Raw genomic sequence first — 18,996 nt, 5'->3', positions numbered from 1 at the left:
TGCAAGGCTGGTTCAACATACGCAAGTCCATAAACGTAATTCACCACATAAACAGAACCAAAGACAAAAACCACATGATTATCTCGATTGATGCAGAGAAGGCTTTTGACAAAATTCAACAACCCTTTATGCTAAAAACCCTCAATAAACTAGGTATTGACGGAACGTATCTCAAAACAATAAAAGCTATTTACGACAAACCAACAGCCAATATCATACTGAATGGGCAAAAACTGGAAGCATTCCCTTTGAAATCTGGCACTAGACAAGGATGCCCTCTCTCACCACTCCTATTCAATATAGTACTGGAGGTTCTAGCCAGAGCAATCAGGCAAGAAAAAGAAATAAAGGGTATCCAAATTGGAAAGGAGGAAATCAAATTGTCTCTATTTGCAGATAACATGATTGTATATCTGGAAGACCCCATCATCTCAGCCCAAAATCTCCTGAAACTGATAAACAACTTCAGCAAAGTCTCAGGATACAAAATCAACGTGCAAAAATCACAAGCATTCCTATACACCAGTAATAGACTTCAAGAGAGCCAAATCAAGAACGAACTGCCATTCACAATTGCTACAAAGAGAATAAAGTACCTAGGAATACAACTAACAAGGAACGTAAAGGACCTCTTCAAGGAGAACTACAAGCCATTGCTCAACGAAATAAGAGAGGATACAAACAGATGGAGAAACATTCCATGTTCATGGTTAGGAAGAATCAACATCGTGAAAATGGCCATACTGCCCAAAGTAATTTACAGATTCAACGCTATTCCCATCAAGCTACCAATGACCTTCTTCACAGAACTGGAAAAAAACACCTTAAACTTCATATGGAACCAAAAGAGAGCCCGCATAGCCAAGTCAATTCTAAGCAAAAAGAACAAAGCGGGAGGCATCACACTACCGGACTTCAAACTATACTACAAGGCTACAGTAATCAAAACAGCATGGTACTGGTACCAAAACAGAGATATAGACCAATGGAACAGAACAGAGGCCTCACAGGAAATACAACATACCCACAACCATCTGATCTTTGACAAACCTGACAAAAACAAGCAATGGGGAAAGGACTCCCTGTTTAATAAATGGTGTTGGGAAAACTGGCTAGCCATGTGCAGAAAGCAGAAACGGGACCCCTTCCTGACACCTTACACCAAAATTAACTCCAGATGGATTAAAGACTTAAACATCAGACCTAATACCATAAAAACCTTAGAAGAAAATCTAGGCAAAACCATTCAGGACATAGGTGTAGGCAAGGACTTCATGACCAAAACGCCAAAAGCAATGGCAACAAAAGCCAAAATAGACAAATGGGACCTAATCAAACTCCACAGCTTCTGCACGGCAAAAGAAACAGTCAGTAGAGTGAATCGGCAACCAACAGAATGGGAAAAAATTTTTGCAGTCTACCCATCTGACAAGGGGCTGATATCCAGAATTTACAAAGAACTAAAGCAGATCTACAAGAAAAAAACAAACAAGCCCATTCAAAAATGGGCAAAGGATATGAACAGATACTTTACAAAAGAAGACATACAGGAGGCCAACAAACATATGAAAAATTGCTCATCATCACTGGTCATCAGAGAAATGCAAATCAAAACCACATTGAGATACCATCTCACACCAGTTAGAATGGCGATCATTAAAAAATCGGGAAACAACAGATGCTGGAGAGGATGTGGAGAAATAGGAACACTTTTACACTGTTGGTGGGAATGTAAATTAATTCAACCATTGTGGAAGACAGTGTGGCGATTCCTCAAGGACCTAAAAATAGAAATCCCATTTGACCCAGCAATCCCATTACTGGGTATATATCCAAAGGATTATAAATCATTCTACTACAAGGACACGTGCACACGAATGTTCATTGCAGCACTGTTTACAATAGCAAAGACCTGGAACCAACCCAAATGCCCAACGATGATAGACTGGATAGGGAAAATGTGGTACATATACACCATGGAATATTATGCAGCCATCAAAAACGATGAGTTCACGTCCTTTATAGGGACATGGATGAACCTGGAAACCATCATTCTCAGCAAACTGACACAAGAGCAGAAAATCAAACACCGTATATTCTCGCTCATAGGCGGGTGTTGAACAATGAGAATACATGGACACAGGGAGGGGAGCATTACACACTGGGGTCTGTTGGGGGGAAATGGGGGAGGGGCGGGGGGTGGGGAGGTGGGAAGAGATAGCATGGGGAGAAATGACAAATACAGGTGAGGGGACGGAAGGCAGCAAAGCACACTGCCATGTGTGTACCTATGCAACAATCTTGCATGTTCATCACATGTACCCCAAAATCTAAAATGCAATAAAAAAAAAAAAAAAAAAAAAAAAAAAGAGCTTAATTAAATTACCTGCAACCATCCTGAACAACTCATTTTACTTTTCTGCAATGTCAAAGATCATTCCCAAGGTCCTATCTGCTCTAAATATCCAGACTTCTACCACAACTGTTAATAAACTACTTGAATGTTTCACCAAAGGCATAAGTTAGGATTCTTGCCCAATGCACAATCTAACCTTAGTCTCAAAATTCTCTATATCGTCTTTTTTTTTTTTTTTTTTTTCTGAGACGGAGTTTCGCTCCTGTTACCCAGGCTGGAGTGCAATGGTGCGATCTCGGCTCACCGCAACCTCCGCCTCCTGGGTTCAGGCAATTCTCCTGCCTCAGCCTCCTGAGTAGCTGGGATTACAGGCACGCGCCACCATGCCCAGCTAATTTTTTGTATTTTTAGTAGAGACGGGGTTTCACCATGTTGACCAGGATGGTCTCGATCTCTCGACCTCGTGATCCACCTGCCTCGGCCTCCCAAAGTGCTGGGATTACAGGCGTGAGCCACCGCGCCCGGCCTATATCGTCTTTTTTAAAACAGCTTTAATAAGGCATAATTGGCTCACAATATAATGCATATATTTAAAGTGTAAAACTTAATGGATTTTGACACATGTATGTCCATGAGATTATCACCACAATCAAGATAATGGACATTTTCATCATCAACTGTTTCCTTATACCTCTTTGTAATATATTCCCCATCCTTATCCAGTAACCCAAACCCAGAGAACCAATAATATGTTTTCTGTTGCTATAGATTAGATTGCGTTTCCTACAATTATATTGAAATAGAGCCATATAGTGTAGACAAATTACTATTGTCTTGTTCCTTTCACTCATTTAGAGTTTCCTTTGAGTGCAAAGTTGTCTTACTAGCATGCATGACATTTCTTGGGTCTTCATTATTTTGAGATGTACTGAATATATTGATATTTCTTTTTCATTATGAGTAGTATTGCATGATATAAATATAACAAAATTTATCCATGTACCTGTTGAAATTCTGGATTGTTCCTAGCTTGGAGCTATCAGAAATAAAGCTGCGATGCATGTTCATGTATAAGTCTTTATACACATGTTTGCACACATATGTTTTTGTTTGTTTTATTTGTATTTTGAAAGTTCCAGGGTACATGTGCAGGTTGCTACATAGGTAAGTGTGTACCATGGTGATTTGCTGTACCTATCAACTCATCACCTAGGTATTAAGCTCAGCATGTATTAGCTATTTTCCTAATGCTCTCTCTCCCCCACCCCACCCCAAGACAGGCCCCAGTGTGTATTGTTCCTCTCCCTGTGTCCATGGCATATATATGTTTTTATTTCTCTTGGAAAACTACCTTCGAGTGGAATTACTGGAGTGTATGGTATCTAACTTTTTAAGTAACTACCAAATTATTTTTAAAAACGTATGTACAGAAGCATATGAGAGTTCCAGTTACTCCAAATCTTCTTCAACTCTTGATAAGGTCAGTCTTTTCCATCTTAGCCATCCTAACAGAAGTGGTTTTATTTTGTATCTGCTTAATGACTAATGATGTTGAAAGAAAAAGGCTCCTTCAACTCTTCTGCCCTTTTTGTCTTCTTCCTGCTGAATTTCAAAAGTTGTTTATATATGTGTGATATATATTTTGCAAATATTTTGTCCTAGTCTCTGGCTCTGTCATTCATGTCATGTGATTATTAGTATCTTTTGAAAAGAAAAAGATTTTCATTTTCATGAAGTTAATATGTACATTTTTTTCATTTACAGTTATATTTTTGTGCTGCATTTTTTAAATGTTTGCCTAGCCCAAAGTCATTAAGATATTCCTCTACATTTTCTTCTAGAAGTTTAATTGCCTGAACTCTAACATTTAAGTTTATGATATGCTTCAAGTTAATTCTTCCATGTGCTCTGAGGTAAGTGCTGAAGTTTTGTTTTGTTTTCATGCTTCTAGATATACAATTGTTCCAGCACTTCTTGTTGAAAGAAGTCTCCTGGCCACATTGAATTCACCTGGTGTCTTTGTGGAAAATCACTGCTCTCCATTGCCGTGTATGTCTTCTACCTTTATGCTATTACCACACTGTCCTGATTACCAGAGCTGTATGATAAGGTTTACCATCAGATACTATAAGTGTTCTAACCTTGTTCTTCTTTTTCCAAAATTGTGTTTTTGAATCAACAAGTCAAATTCTACAAAACAAAGAGGCTATAATATTAAATATATAGATCAATTTGTGGAGAACTGATATCTTAACAATATTGAGTCTTCCAATCCATGAGCATTGTATATCTCCCCATTTCTTTAGACTTTATTATTTTTTCCAGCAACATTTTGTAGTTTTCGGTGTAGAAGTCTTACACATTTTTTCCTCAAATTTACCCCTTGATATTTCATAACTTTTGATGCTATCATAAATTGTACTGTTTTTCAATTTCAAGCTCTAATTGCTCATTGCCAGTACATGGAGATGCAAATGATTTTTTATATTGGTTTATATACTGCATTCTCATTAAACTCACTTATTAGTTCTAGTCTGATTTTCTTTTTTTAGATTTCATAGGATTATCCACAGAGACAATCATGTGATCTGTGAATGAAGATAGTTTTATCCTTCTTCTCCAATCTGTGTGCTTTTTATTACTTTCTCTTGCTTTACTGCACTGATAAGAACTTCCATTACTATGTTGAATAGAAGTGATGGAAGCAAACATCCTCACCCTGTTCCTCATCTCAGGGGAAAGCTTTCTGTCTTTCACCATCAAGTAAGATGTTAGCTTAACATTTTTCATAGATGCCCTATATCAGTGAAGAAGTTTCTGTCTATTCCTAGTTTGCTCAGAGTTTTTAATCAGGAATTGATTTTGGACATAGTGAAATTCTTTTTCTGTACCAATTAAGATAAACATATGGTTTTTCCTTTTAGTCTGTCGACATGGAAAACATTGATAGATTTTTTTTTTAATGTTAAGCCAACCCTGCATTGCTGGAAAAAAACCCACTTGGCCATGATGTATTATCTTTTTTATATATTGTTGAATTTGATTGGCTAAAAGTGTGTTAGTAACTTTTACATATGTGTTCATGAAGAATATTGGTCTGTAATAATGTTCATTTCTTAGAATTGCTTTGTCTGGTTTTGGAAATCAAGATCATGCTGTCCTTGTGCCCACTACTATTTGCTGAAAGAGTCTGTGTAGAATTGATACTTATTCCTTCAATCTTTGGTAGAACTCACTGGTGAAGGCAACTGGGCTTGGAGGTTTTTATTTTTTTAATGTGAATGTTTTTAAATACAAATTTAAGTTTTTTAATAGGCCTATTTCTTCTTAAGCTTTCATAGTATGCTTTCAAGAAGTTTTTCTATTTCATCTAGAAGGTATCAAATTTATTAGTATAGAGCTACTCGTAACATTCCCTTACTATTCTTTTAATATCTATACAATCTGTAGTAATGTCATTTCTGTCATCGCTGGTATTGGTTATTTGTTCCCTGTCCCTTTTTCTTAATCATTCTGCCTAGAGATTTAGCAATTTTCATACTCTCAAAAAACTAGTCCTTGTGTGAGTCTGTCCTGCACAGCTCTTGTCTGGAGCAGTAGTCATTTATCTCCATCCACCTTCTCTCCTACCTAAGCACATGCCACCACTCCGTGGAAGATATATGGACATGGACATAAGCCCCCTGAGGCCCCAGAACTATCTATTTAGTTGTTAACTAAAGGCCAACAAAGATTATTACTTTAAAGTGGATAATGATGAAAATGAGCACCAGTTATCTTTAAGGACAGTCAATTTTGGGCCTGGTAAAAAGGATGAATTGCACATTGTTGAAGCAAAGACAATGAATTACAAAGGCAGTCCAATTAAAGTAACACTGGCAACTTTGAAAATGTCTGTACAGCCAATGGTTTCCTTTGGGGGCTTTGAAATTACACCACCCGGTCTTAGAGTTGAAATGTGGTTCAGGGCCAGTGCATATTCATGGACAGCACTTAGTGTCTGTGGAGGAAGATGCAGAGTCAGAAGATAAAGAGGAGGATGTGAAACTCTTAAGTGTATCTGGAAAAGTGATCTGCCCCTGGAAGTGGTAGCAAATTTCCACAGAACAAAGTAAAACTTGCTGCCACTGCCAAAAAAAGGAAGCAGAAGAGGAGGAGGAGGAGGAGGGGGAGGGGGAGAGGGAGGAGAAGAAGGAGGAGGAAGATGATGAGGAAACTGAAGAAAAAGCGCCAGTGAAGAAATCTATATGAGATGTTCCAGCCAAAAATGCACAAAAATCAAACCACCATGGAAAAGATTCAAAACCATCAACACCAAGATCAAAAGGAAAAGAATCCTCAAAAAAAGGAAAAAACTCCTAAAACACCAAAAGGACCTAGTTCTGTAGAAGACATTAAAGCAAAAATGCCAGCAAGAATAGAAAAAGGTATTTCTCTTCCCAAAGTGGAAGCCAAGTTCATCAATTATGTGAAGAGCTGCCTCTGGTTGACTGACCAGGAGGCTATTCTAGATCACTTCCTCTTAAAGAGGAAGTCTCTTTAAGAAAATAGTTTAAACAGTTTGTTAAAAATTTTTCATCTTATTTCGTTTCTGTAACAGATGTTATCTGGCTGTCCTCTTTATAATGCAGAGTGAGAACTTTCCCTACCATGTTTGATAAATGTTGTCCAGGTCCCATTGCCAAGACTGTGTTGTCCAAAATGTCATTTAGTTTGTAAAAATGGAACTCCACCCTTTGCTTGGTTTTAAGCTTGTATGGAATGTCAACATTCCATACATAAAGTATGTATGCACTACATACATAGTAGTAGCAGTGTTCAGACATGAAAATGGTGGGGAGACAAAAATATACCTGTGAAATAAGCTCACTATTTTAATAAAATTTAAAAAAAAAAAAAGAGAAGAACTAGTGTTTGCTTTCATTGGTTTTTCTCTATTATTTTTCTATTTTTTATGCCATTGATTCTGCTCCTATAGTTTATTATTTCCTTTCTTCTCTAACTTTTGTTTAAAATTACTCTTCTTTTCCTAGTTTCTAAGGTTGAAGCCTAAGTCATTGATTTTAGAAACTTCTAGTTTTCTAATATAATTTTAATGCTATTAATTTTCCTTTACACATTGTTTATTGGTAACTCACAAATTGTTGTTGTGGGTTTTGATGTGTTTTTTTAATTTTTATTTGTTTCAAAATATTTTCTAATTTCACCTGTGATTTCTTCTTGTATTGATGATTATTCAGAAGTGTGTTGTGTGGCTTCCAAATATTTGAAAATTTTTCAGATATCTTTCTGTTATTAATTTCTAATTTAATCCCACTGTCTTCAGACAACATACACTGAATGACTTAAATCCTTTTAAATTGATTAAGATTGTTTTATGGCCAAAAATATGGTCTATCTTGTAAATGTTCTGTGTGCACTTGAATTTGCATTCTGCTGTTGTGGAATAGTATGTTCTATAAATGTCCATTTGATCATGTTGATTATAGTATTGTTCAATTATTCCATATTCTTACTGATTTTCTGTCTATTTGTTCTACCAATTATCGAGAGTAAGGTGTTGAAATCTCCACGTACAATGGTGGTCTGGCTATTTCTTCTTTCGGTTTAGGATTAGAAACTTCAACCACATTTAGGATTGCTATGTTCTCTTGAGAAAATGATTCCCTTATCATTTGTGAAACGACTCTCTTTTTTCCTAGTAATATTTTTTGCTCAGAAATGTACATTTTCCCATAAGCATACAGCTACTCCAGCTTTCTTTTGATTAATGCCAGCATGCTCTATCTCTTTTCCATCCTTTTACTTTTACTCTAGCTGTGGCTTTATATATAATTAGGTTTCTTTTTAGCCAATGGAAACTTGAGTTCAGGGTTTTTTTTAAACCAATCTGACAGAGTCTGTCTCTTAATTGACAGAGTTTAGATCATTTACATTTAACGTGACTACTAACATGGTTGAGTTTAAATATGTCATCATGCTATTTGTTTTCTATTTTTCCAATCTGTTCATGGTTCCTTTTTGCTCATTTTTATCTTCTTTTGAACTAAGTGTTTTTTATTATTCCTTTTTATCTTCTTTATCATCTTATTAGCTATACCTCTGTTTCATTTCGTTAGTCATTTTATTAGGGTTTGTAATAAACATCTTTACATTAACACAGTCTACCTTTAAGTTCTATTATACCACTTTAAATATATTATAATAACCTTATGACACTTTTTCCCATCTGCCCCTTCCTGGCCTTGGTGCTACTATTGTCACAGATTGTACTACTATAGTACCCATAAGGCCTTGTTGTAATATTTGCTTTAAACAGTTAATTGTCTTTTAAAGATATTTTTTAAAACAAGAAGTCTTTTGTATTCACATTAATATTTACCTTTTCTAGCGCTTTTTATTTCTTTGTGCAGATTCAGTTTCCATCTGGTATCATCTTCCTTCTGTCTAAAGGCCTTCTCTTTACATTTCCTGTAGTGATGGTCAGCTGGTAATAAATTCTTTCAGCTTCTGTATGTCTGGGAAGGTCTTTATTTCATCTATTTTTTAATTTTTTCTTCACTTGGTATGGAAGTCTAGTTAGATAGTTGTTTTTTTGTTTTTTGGTTTTTTTTTTTTTTTTTCCAGAGCCTTAAAGGTGCTGCTTCATTGTCTTCTGACTTGTGTTGTTCCGAACAAGGAGTCCACTCAATGTCACCTTTGTTCTTCTATGCATAATGTCCTTCTTCTCTGACTGCTTTTAATTTGATTATGATGTGCGTGGTGTCGTTTTCTTCACTTTCTTCTAACTGGAGCTTCCTGAAATGTTGGGTCTGTGGGATGATGATTTTCAGCAAATTTGGATATTTTCCAGCCACGATTTCTTTAGATTTTCTTTGTGTTCCTTCCCCCTCTGCATTTAACTTTTTAGCCATTATTTTTAAAGATACTTTTAGTTTCCTCCACTCCTTTTATGATGATAATAATATACACGATGAGCTATCTGCTATGGTCCCACTACTCACTGATGCTCTGTTAACTCTTTTTAGTCTTTTTTTTTCCTTGTTTCATTTTAGCTGATTGCTATGTCTTCAAGTTTACTCATTGTTGCTGTTAATCTCTCCCATGTATCTTCTGTCTTGTATTTTTTCAACTCTAGAAATTTGATGCATGTCTATTTTATATCTTCCATGACTCTCTTTATCATACTCACATTTTCCTCTCTATACTTGAACATATGAAGTATATTTACAACAGTTGTTTTAATGTCCTTGTATCATCTCAGACTGCTATAACAAAATGCCATAGACTAGGTGGCTTACACAACAGCTATTTATTTCTTACCATTCTGGAGGTTGGAAGTCCAAGCTCAAGCTGCCAGCCAATTCAGTTCCTGGTGAGAGCCCTCTTTTTGGTTTACACATTGCTTCCTTCTCACTGTGTTCTTACATGGCGCTTGCAAAAAAGCAATCTGTAGCTCTCTTTCTTCTTCTTATAAAGTTATTAATCATATCATAAGAACCCTACTCTCATGACATCACCTAACACTAATTACCAAAGTCTCCATCTGCAAGTACCATCACATTAGGGGTTAGGACTTCAACATACGGATTTGGTAAAGACAAGGAGGGACACAATTCAGTCCATAGCAGTTGTCTCTGTGTCATTGCTATGTCTTTTTCTGTATACTGTTTTTCTCCTCATTATGGGTCACATTTTCCTGCTTCTTTGAATGCCTGGTAATTTCTCTTATTTTTACTTTTTTTTAGAGACCAGGTCTTATTGTCACTAACGCTGGAATGCAGTGGCACAATCATAGCTCACTGCAATCTCAAACTCCTAGGCTTAAGCAATTTTCCCACTTTAACCTCTTGAGTAGGTCTAGCTACTTTTTACATTGTTTTGCAGAGATGAGGGTGTCACTATGTTGCCTAGATTGGTCAAGAATTCCTGGATTCAAGCAATTCTCCCGCATCAGCCCCCTAAAATGCTGGGATTACAAGTGTGAGCCATAGCACCCAACCCAAATGACTGGTAATTTTTACTGGATTTCAGAAATATACATTTTACTTTGTTAGTTTTAAAGCTTTTTATTCTTTTAAATATTTTTGAGCTTGAGCTGAGTGAAATGAAGTTATTTGGATACAACCTGTTTCTTCTATGGCTTGCTCTTAAGTTCTGCCAAGTAAGACCAGCAGAGACTTTAAACAAGAGCAAATTTGACCCCACCATGATACCCACCAGGAGGCAGTGGTTCACTGAGAGCCGGGATCTTTACACTGTGGGTGACAGGGAAAAAAAAGAAAAAAAACTATTGAGCTCCTAGATGACCCCAGCTGATTCTCTCCTGCATCTTTCTCTGGCCTTGGGGAGTTTCCTCACTGAAAACTCTACAGATCTCCAGAGTTGCCTCTCTGTCTCTCCTAACCTTGGTTAGGTCTCTTCTAACCAAGACCTGGCCCTGTGAATTCTTGCAGCCTTAGCCTCTCCAACTTCTGAACTCTGTCTTCTCAACTTAGGGTAATTCCTGTGCTCTGTTAACTGTCTAGAAATATAATAAATATCCCTGTGCTGCAGCCTAGAGCTCTCTCCAGGCAGCACGGCAGCAATCTCATTTGTTTGCCTTCTTGGAAAGGTCACTGTCTGTGCAGCTTGTCTAATAATGTCTGACAACTGTTGTGTCCCATATATTGCCTAGTTATTCTTAATTTGTAATATTGAAAGAGTAATTCCAATCCCTTTTACTCAATCATTGCTAAATGTATCTCTCTAGAGCTAAAAAGCCTCCACATGTTTTTCATCTGTTCTCTCAAATATCAGCTTTAGAGAATCAGTTGAGTACAGTGTGGTAGTTATAAAACAGGCTCTAGAGTCAGACAACCTGGGTTCAAGCAGCAGCTTGGCCACTATTATCTGAATGACCTTATGTAAGTTATCTAAGCTGATTCCACCTGATCTATAAAAAAGAAAGAATATTTGAAATATTTCTTACCAGCCTCAGGGATATTGTGAGGTCTAACTGAGAAAACACACAGAAGGCATTGAACATCACTCCTAGCACAGAGTAACTACTCAATGGTCGCTAGCACAGCCATCATCATGATTTCCTCATGTGGCCTCTGACAAAGATGGCAACCTACTGTCGGTCTGGCTGATGTGGCACCCACAGCCATTACCAATGAAAACTACAGCCTACACTTGAACCGTCCATCCTAACTGAAGAAGCTCATGAAGATCAATAGCTGACAGGAATGTCTCCTCTTATTGTTCCATAATCTCTTCCCTATCATCGTTCTTTCAACATGGCTTTATTCCAGTCAGTATCAAAATGTCACTATTTTACAGATATTCTGGCCTGCCTTCCAGAGAAGGGGCAAAATGTTCACTCTCCAGGTTCATGTCAGTACTCCACAGATACTGACTCCACTTTACATTTAATCTAACAGTAAAATCCTGAACACGTACTTAAAAAGAAACCCAAATTGAAATTATCACCAGATAATAGCACAGCATGCAACTCCCAGCTTTTCTCTACTTAATGTTCTATTGGCTTATATTAAAGCTGCTGTTTGCTAGTTTTCTAACCTCTGGGGTAAGATTTTCCATGAATGCAACTGGCTAAATGAGCATTAAAAGTAAGTGAAATTCTGTTTCTTTACTGAAAAAAATACCATTTGCTACATGTATTTAGAGACTGTTCTAGATATACCATAGGCAGAACTATATTAATCTCAATAAAATTGAGTCAGTTTTCTTTGTCCAAACTACGTATATGTGAAATGAGTCTTAATAAAGCCATCGAATAAGTTTCTTTTTCCTATAAATACATAGTCATTCATAGAAAATACAAACACTGAATGTTGTACTTCAGCAAAAGTTACAACCCAAAATAGAGCATTAGGTGTTATAGTTCAGCACAAGTTATATCCTAAACACAAAGGGGCTTAAAGACATTATTTTCACAGCTTACAGAGCACTTTCCTATACATCATCTCAATCATTCTTACAATCTTGTGAGCTAAGGACTTGCAACATGAGAGGGTTAACATCGTGGAAACAAAAAAGAAAGACTAAGATGCCCAACAACAATCCTTTCTCTACTCCAAAAATAGTTAATTCTGGATGATCTAAATCAATCTCACTTAACAGTGTATCTTTGTGGATACTATGTCTTCTAGCTTTGCTTTATTGGAGAATAATAACATGTCATTTCCTCACGAACCTGAATTTAACAGCCCAACATTTTTCTCCACTACTTCATCCCTAACACAAAGTTCTTTTCTCCATTTTATTTCGAAAAATTTCAAACCTGCAGAACAGCTTCAAAACTAGTGTGAGGAAGATACCCCTCATCTAGATTCACCAATCACTAACATTTTGGTGTATTTGCTTTATATACATATACAAAGGTGTATATGTGCATGTATAAAGCAAATATTCATAATATACTTAGTATAACATATATTGTTATATCGAGTAATATACTAAATTTAATATATATAACATTTATTTTTATTATAAGTTATATATAAATAAGCATTGCCATACATGCTTTAGAGTATGTATATAAACATGGACCATTTGAAAGTTAAGCATTATGACAATTAAGTCACAAATGTTTCAACATGAATCTCCCAAAAACAAAAACATTCTCTTATATATGCATAATTATCACACTCAGGAAATTGAACATTGATACAATATTACCTATTATATAGTCCATTTTCAAATTTCTCCAAATGGCCCAAGAGATGTCCTTTATAGCTATTTCCCTGATCTAGAATAAGATCCAGATGACATTCTACATTTAGATGTCATATCTCTTCAATCTCCTTTAAACAGCTCTCCTAGCCTTTCTGGTCTATAATGACTGATATTTCTCAAGAAGATAAGTCCTCATTTGGGGATTTATCCAATTGTTTTCTCGTGATTCGATTCAGGTGGAACACAGTGGGGAGGAATGGCAAGTGATGGGCAGAGAATAAGTCAATGGTTAGATGATGTCAATTTGTTCCTCTACTAATGATGTTAAATTATTTACATTTAGCCTGGCATAGTGGCTTACACCTACAATCCCAGCACTTTGGGAGGCTGAGGCAGGACAATCCCTTGAGAAAAGGAGTTTGCAACCAGCCTGGGAAACATAGGGAGACCCTGTCTCTACCAAAAATTAAAAAATTAGCCCTGAGTGATGGCCTGCGCCAACAGCCCTGGCTACTTAAGAGGCTGAGATATGAAGATGACCTAGGCCTAAGAGGTCAAGGCTGCAGTGAGCTGTGATTGTGCAACTGCACTCCAGACTGAGCAGCAGAGTAAGACTCTGTCTTAAAAAAAAAACAAAAAATTTGTTTAAACTTTATCACTTAAAGTATTCTCCATAGTAAAGGTGCCTTTCATCTTTGTAACTAAGTAGTCCAAGGGTGACACATGGAGAATATTCTATTCCTCAACAATCTTTCAGTCACTGATTTTAGCCCTGCTGGCCATTCTCACTTATTAATTACTAAGGCAGTTGTAAAACAGTGGTTCTTTCTCCCACCATCCTTCTACATTTATTGATTGGCACTCTTCAAAAGTATTGCATGACAGGAAAAAAAAAAAAAAAAAACCAGGCCCACATATATGAGAGGGTTAGAGAGAATAGAGAGAAGAAGTTCCCTGGAGAGAACTAAGCCCTGAAGAGGAAGAACACACGCCCAAGTAAGGTCTGAAGTCAGGGCTGAATACACACAGCTCTGCATCGGCTGCTATGAAGATATTTTCCCTATGGTTGATCTGGTTCAAAGGAATTCTTCCATTCTATTGTGTAAGCTGTGGATGTTTACCATATTCTTTGTCCCAAGATGATGGTGGGATACTGGCACAGGATCTAAAGGAACTACACTTTCAGGCTTCACACAATAATGTCTGACTTCCTCCCTGGAGCAGAGTGGAGGCATCTGAAAACATCACTCTGAGAATATTGGACCTGACTGAAAACCCCAGGAGATCAATTCTAAAGTATGTTTGGCTCTGAAACTTTTAAAACGGTAACTACCAAACACCTCAAAATTATACTCTTTCATTCCTTATCTCACATGACTTCAGTTCAAAGAAGGAAATGGTATTTTTTTCATCCCTATCTTGCTTATGGAGAGATACCCTGAGCCTTTAACACTGTATACCTTTATAAACTTAGGCAAATTGTCAGGGGATTAATCACGGTAATGCCATGGTCATGCCAATCCAAGATGCTTCGAAGGTACAGCCCTACCTCTTGACTCCATCCTACCAAAAATGTTGGCAAATAAATTCAAGATAATATTTATTTTAGTTTAATTCAACCATCATAATATAATCTGTGAATACTCTACCACCCTTGGATGTCATTCTTAACTGTTTACCTTTATGCTTTCCAAAGTGTCACAGAAAAAGTCAAAACCAATGCATGCATATCACATGCACACTACATATTAGTAGAAACGCATTATGAAATAATTGTCATATAGAGCACTTAAAGTTATAAAATCCTAACTTAGAATGCGTCATAGAGAGCTAGTCCAATCTCCTACCCAATGCTAGGCTCACATCTTCAGTATCTGAAATAGCATTGCCATCTCCATTTAAATGCCACTGGAGAAAGACAGCCCACAACGCATGACAGTTCACTCCACTAATTGACAATAGCACATTAGACAGCCTAGAGATAAATGTGTTTTTCATGTAAACTCATCAGTATACCAAAAAACAGTGATATAAAATGCAAGTTCCTTTCAATACTAAGCTTTTCTAAAACTTTGAAAGTAAAACTATCAAATTTGATATACCAATATTAAGCAAGTTAACACGTAATGTATGTAAAAATACATTTTCAGGCCAAGGAATATGGGGGTTTCTCCCATTGTTGTTGTTGTTTTGAATTAGAGTCTCTCTCTATCACCCAGGCTGGAGTGCAGTGGCGCCATCTTGGCTCACCTCAACCTCCACCTCCCATATTCAAACAATTCTCCTGCCTCAGCCTGCCAAGTAGCTGGGATTACAGGCGCCCGTCACCATGCCTGGATGATTTTTCTGTTTTTAACAGACACGGGGTTTCACCACATTGGCCAGGCTGGTCTCGAACTCCTGACCTCAGGTGATCCACCCACCTCAGCCTCCAAAGTGCTAGAATGACAGGCATGAGCCATGGCACCCAGCCAAGATTTCTCCTATTGTATATCTTGCCCTGAACCACATCTATCTCAATGCCAGTAAGTCAAAACTCTACTGTCTGTGTCTTAAAAGAAAGTGACTCAAGACTATCACTTCATTTCCTTCTCTCCTCCATACTTGGTTTGCATACTTGGGTTCACTTGATTAAAAATCTCTCTATTCTCTTGATCTACTCACAATCCAGAATAAGTGGCCATGGCAAGTGATAAATATAAAGACATACAAATTGCAGAAATAGTCAATGATTTTGAGCCTGGGTGATTAGAACAGGGATACTATAAAAGCCACAAAAGGAAATGAGACAATCTGGTTGGGAGAGATAGAGTTTGGGTTTGGAAATCTGAAGTTTAGGATGGTACAAAAATGTTTAGTGTCTGGGTAGAGAATCCAGAACAGATATCTATTTGAGTTACCAGAAGAAAGAGCTGTTGAAAATATGATAGATCAATATCCTACGGAAAAGGGAAATGAGAGAAAGAACAGGAGCAAAGACATCAATTTATACCCCCTTCGAGTATTCCCACCTTGTATATGTCTTTATTTCCTAATTTTCCTCAAGTGAATACTCTCATCTTCCTAATAAGTTCTGTAGAATCAAGAATCAAGGGTCTCATGTATTTTCTCATAGGCTGCTGGGGCATGGAAGATACTCAATAAAATCATTTTGGCTGTTTCTAACAACCAGCCAGAATTTTTTTTTTAAATATCTCCTATAAGTGGAATTTTTATCAATGCTTAACACTTGCCCTGGACAATGAAGACTGCCTTCTACACGTGGCCTGGAGAATCACATATACTATCCCTTTGAGGTCGACATCAAAGGATATCTTTATATTAAATCCATGCAACTATTAAAAATACAACAACTGCCAAGATTCTCCCTGTTCTAGATCTTACTTTGCACAAAGTCAAATCTGTGCTTTGTGTCATTCGGGGGCACTCCAGTATATTTGCAAATACAAGTACTTCAGATTTCATAATTTTCTTTCAATTTTGGCAAATGGACTAAACTACTTAAACTGGCAACAATATAATTTGAGGATAATTGCTACTTATTTCATATCTGTACAGAGAACTGCATATTCTTAGAGTTCTTTATCATCAACTTTATTTATACACTGAAGATATTATCAAAAAGCTCACTAAGTCTCTCATATCACAAGAGCCCTGAGCTCAAGTCATCCTGGCCTTCCATAAATCCCACCACTGAGTCCTTCTTTCTGAATTTACCGTTGTTATTTCCCATGCTTGGAACTCTTCTTCTCCCTGCCTTGCTCCCTTCTATCCAAATTATCCAAATTCTTCCTTCTCCTTTATGCTGGCATCTCCAACTTTATCAATCTATAGTTACTCTTCTCTGAATTCTGATGATCACATATAATCAGAATACACACACATATATATAAAATCTCCAACAAATATATACATAAAATCTTCAACATACATAATTATATATGTTATATATATATATATATGTATATATATATATATATAATCTACAATTGGTTGTATATATCTATCTCCAACCAAACTAACATTTGGGTTTAAGTTTTCTTACGTTATTTAGTAAATATTTCAGGTAAGTTCTTTTTTAAAAATTTTTTCTCTTCTAGAACGTACCAGTAAGTTCTTTGAGGCCAGTCCTCATTGGCGATATGTGTGTGTGTTCGCTGGCACCAATCTATGACATTTTATGCATATGGAAGGTAGACAATATTTATAAATGGCTGAAATACCTCTTGGTATTTGTAGAATTTCATAAAATTCCTTATCTATTTGGCCATTGAGAAATGCTTTTAAATCATAATATTGCATACTAGACCAACATAGATTCATTGTACTCATAATCCAATCCTTCAGGGAAGGTCCTATTTGGATTAAAAATGAAGGAGTAAAAGGAGATAAAGCTTTTAGCATATTGATAGAACATACTGATAATACTGTATTACTGTTCTTTATAATTTAAGGCAACATCACTAATGAAGATTAGAGAAAAGATCAATGAGTTATGAGGTATTAATGCAGGAATGAAAAGAAGTCCAATATCAAAGACATCAAAGCTAATAACAACTTCTCCTCCACTTGCTGACCCATTATAATCAGGCCTGGATCTTTTTTCCTTAGGAGAAGTGATAAATGCTCATAGAGTGGCAGTTTCTCCCTGAGCTGTCAAAAGACCCTAACACAACGAGACCAACCACGTCTGGCTCATTAGAATCACTCTTTAACAAGCTAGGCAGAACCCACGACCCAACCACATCAGGATTCAAAGTTTCAAAGAGGATGGGGAATGTAGAGTCTGGAAAGGAGCAATAAAAACTATCAGAAACAAACAGTCCAAACGAAATAAAAACAAGCCTGAGTACAGTGGGTCATATCTAGAATCCCAATGCTTTGGGAGGCTGAGGTGGGAGGATTGCTTGAAGGCCAGGACTTTGAGACCAGTCCGGGCAACACAGCAAGACCCCATCTCTACCAGAAATATATGTTTTAAAAATTAGCCAGGCATGGTGGCATACACCTGTAGTCCCTACTACTCAGGAGATGGAGCAGGAGGATGTTTGAGCCCAGGAGTCTGAGGCTGCAGTGAGCTATGATCACAGGACTGTACTCCAGCCTGTGAAGCAGAACAAGACCGCATCTCTAAAAAAGAAAAAAAGAAATTAAACAGCACAGCCTGCATCAGTCTCCCTGACATGTAGTGTTGAGTGGTGACAGGGCAAGACAGTACAAAGACAGATCAGGAAGGAAATATCTCAAAAACGAGCCATAAGGAACAGTCCTGTGGTGGAAAAGAAGAGATAGAATTGCACTGACACACACACAGCCACTGTGCACATGCATTAGGTTGAAGCTGTATTTGCTCATCACCAAGGGGTCCCATCACACTGAAATGAAACCAGGAGCTCCTTTTTACATCATGACTCCTATGAAAGGGATGTTTCATGTTTAATAGTCTTACAAACAACTGTTTTAAATTGGGGGTTAGGGGAGAAGAAATGGGAAGTTGCAGAGGGAACTGCTTAATGAACAGGGCTATTTAAGGCTTCCCTTGAAATCTTCTACCATCATTCTTGCCTTTTTCCTGCTAAATAAAGCCTCAAAGTAGGAGGAATGCAAAGGTTGAAGAAGTAGAAACCATCGCTGTAGAAAAAACAAAGGTGGATCTGGCAAATGCAATGAATTTAGAGGGAATGTAAGTTTTGTTTCCTAGCCATCAAAAATAGTTTGATGGATTTGGGCCAAAATGAGAAATAAAAGCGCACTCCTTCCTCCCTGCACCCTACAGAGCTGCCTTTGAAGTCACATGTGCTCCACAGAGCATGGATAGAAACAGAACTCAGGCTCATTTAAAATTTTATTGTATGTGGTTTGGTATAAGTCAGTGTCCTTCAGATATTGACAAAAAAGTCATTTTCAACACCTTCTTAGGTACACTGAACTTTCCTTTTATGCCCTGGAATTTAAAT

At 37.0% G+C, this 18,996-nt stretch overlaps 2 protein-coding genes across 3 annotated transcripts in view; both read right to left on the bottom strand.

The window, feature by feature from the left end:
- Nucleotides 1–18,996, bottom strand: part of NEBL (nebulette) — a 380,100-nt gene that overhangs the window by 315,311 nt on the left and 45,793 nt on the right. The gene's annotated exons all lie outside the window — the stretch shown is intronic.
- Nucleotides 2,374–18,996, bottom strand: part of LOC101049387 (uncharacterized) — a 60,639-nt gene continuing 44,016 nt past the window's right edge. The window contains 1 exon segment of the mRNA XM_003930711.3: nt 2,374–18,994. Within this exon segment, the coding sequence (XP_003930760.1) occupies nt 18,909–18,994 (86 nt within the window). The 3' untranslated portion in view covers nt 2,374–18,908.

The sequence above is a fragment of the Saimiri boliviensis genome, chromosome 8 (assembly GCF_048565385.1).
Source record: "Saimiri boliviensis isolate mSaiBol1 chromosome 8, mSaiBol1.pri, whole genome shotgun sequence".
NCBI lineage: Eukaryota > Metazoa > Chordata > Mammalia > Primates > Cebidae > Saimiri > Saimiri boliviensis.
The sequence above is the reverse complement of the archived record's forward strand: the minus strand, read 5'-3'. Positions and strand labels throughout refer to the sequence as shown.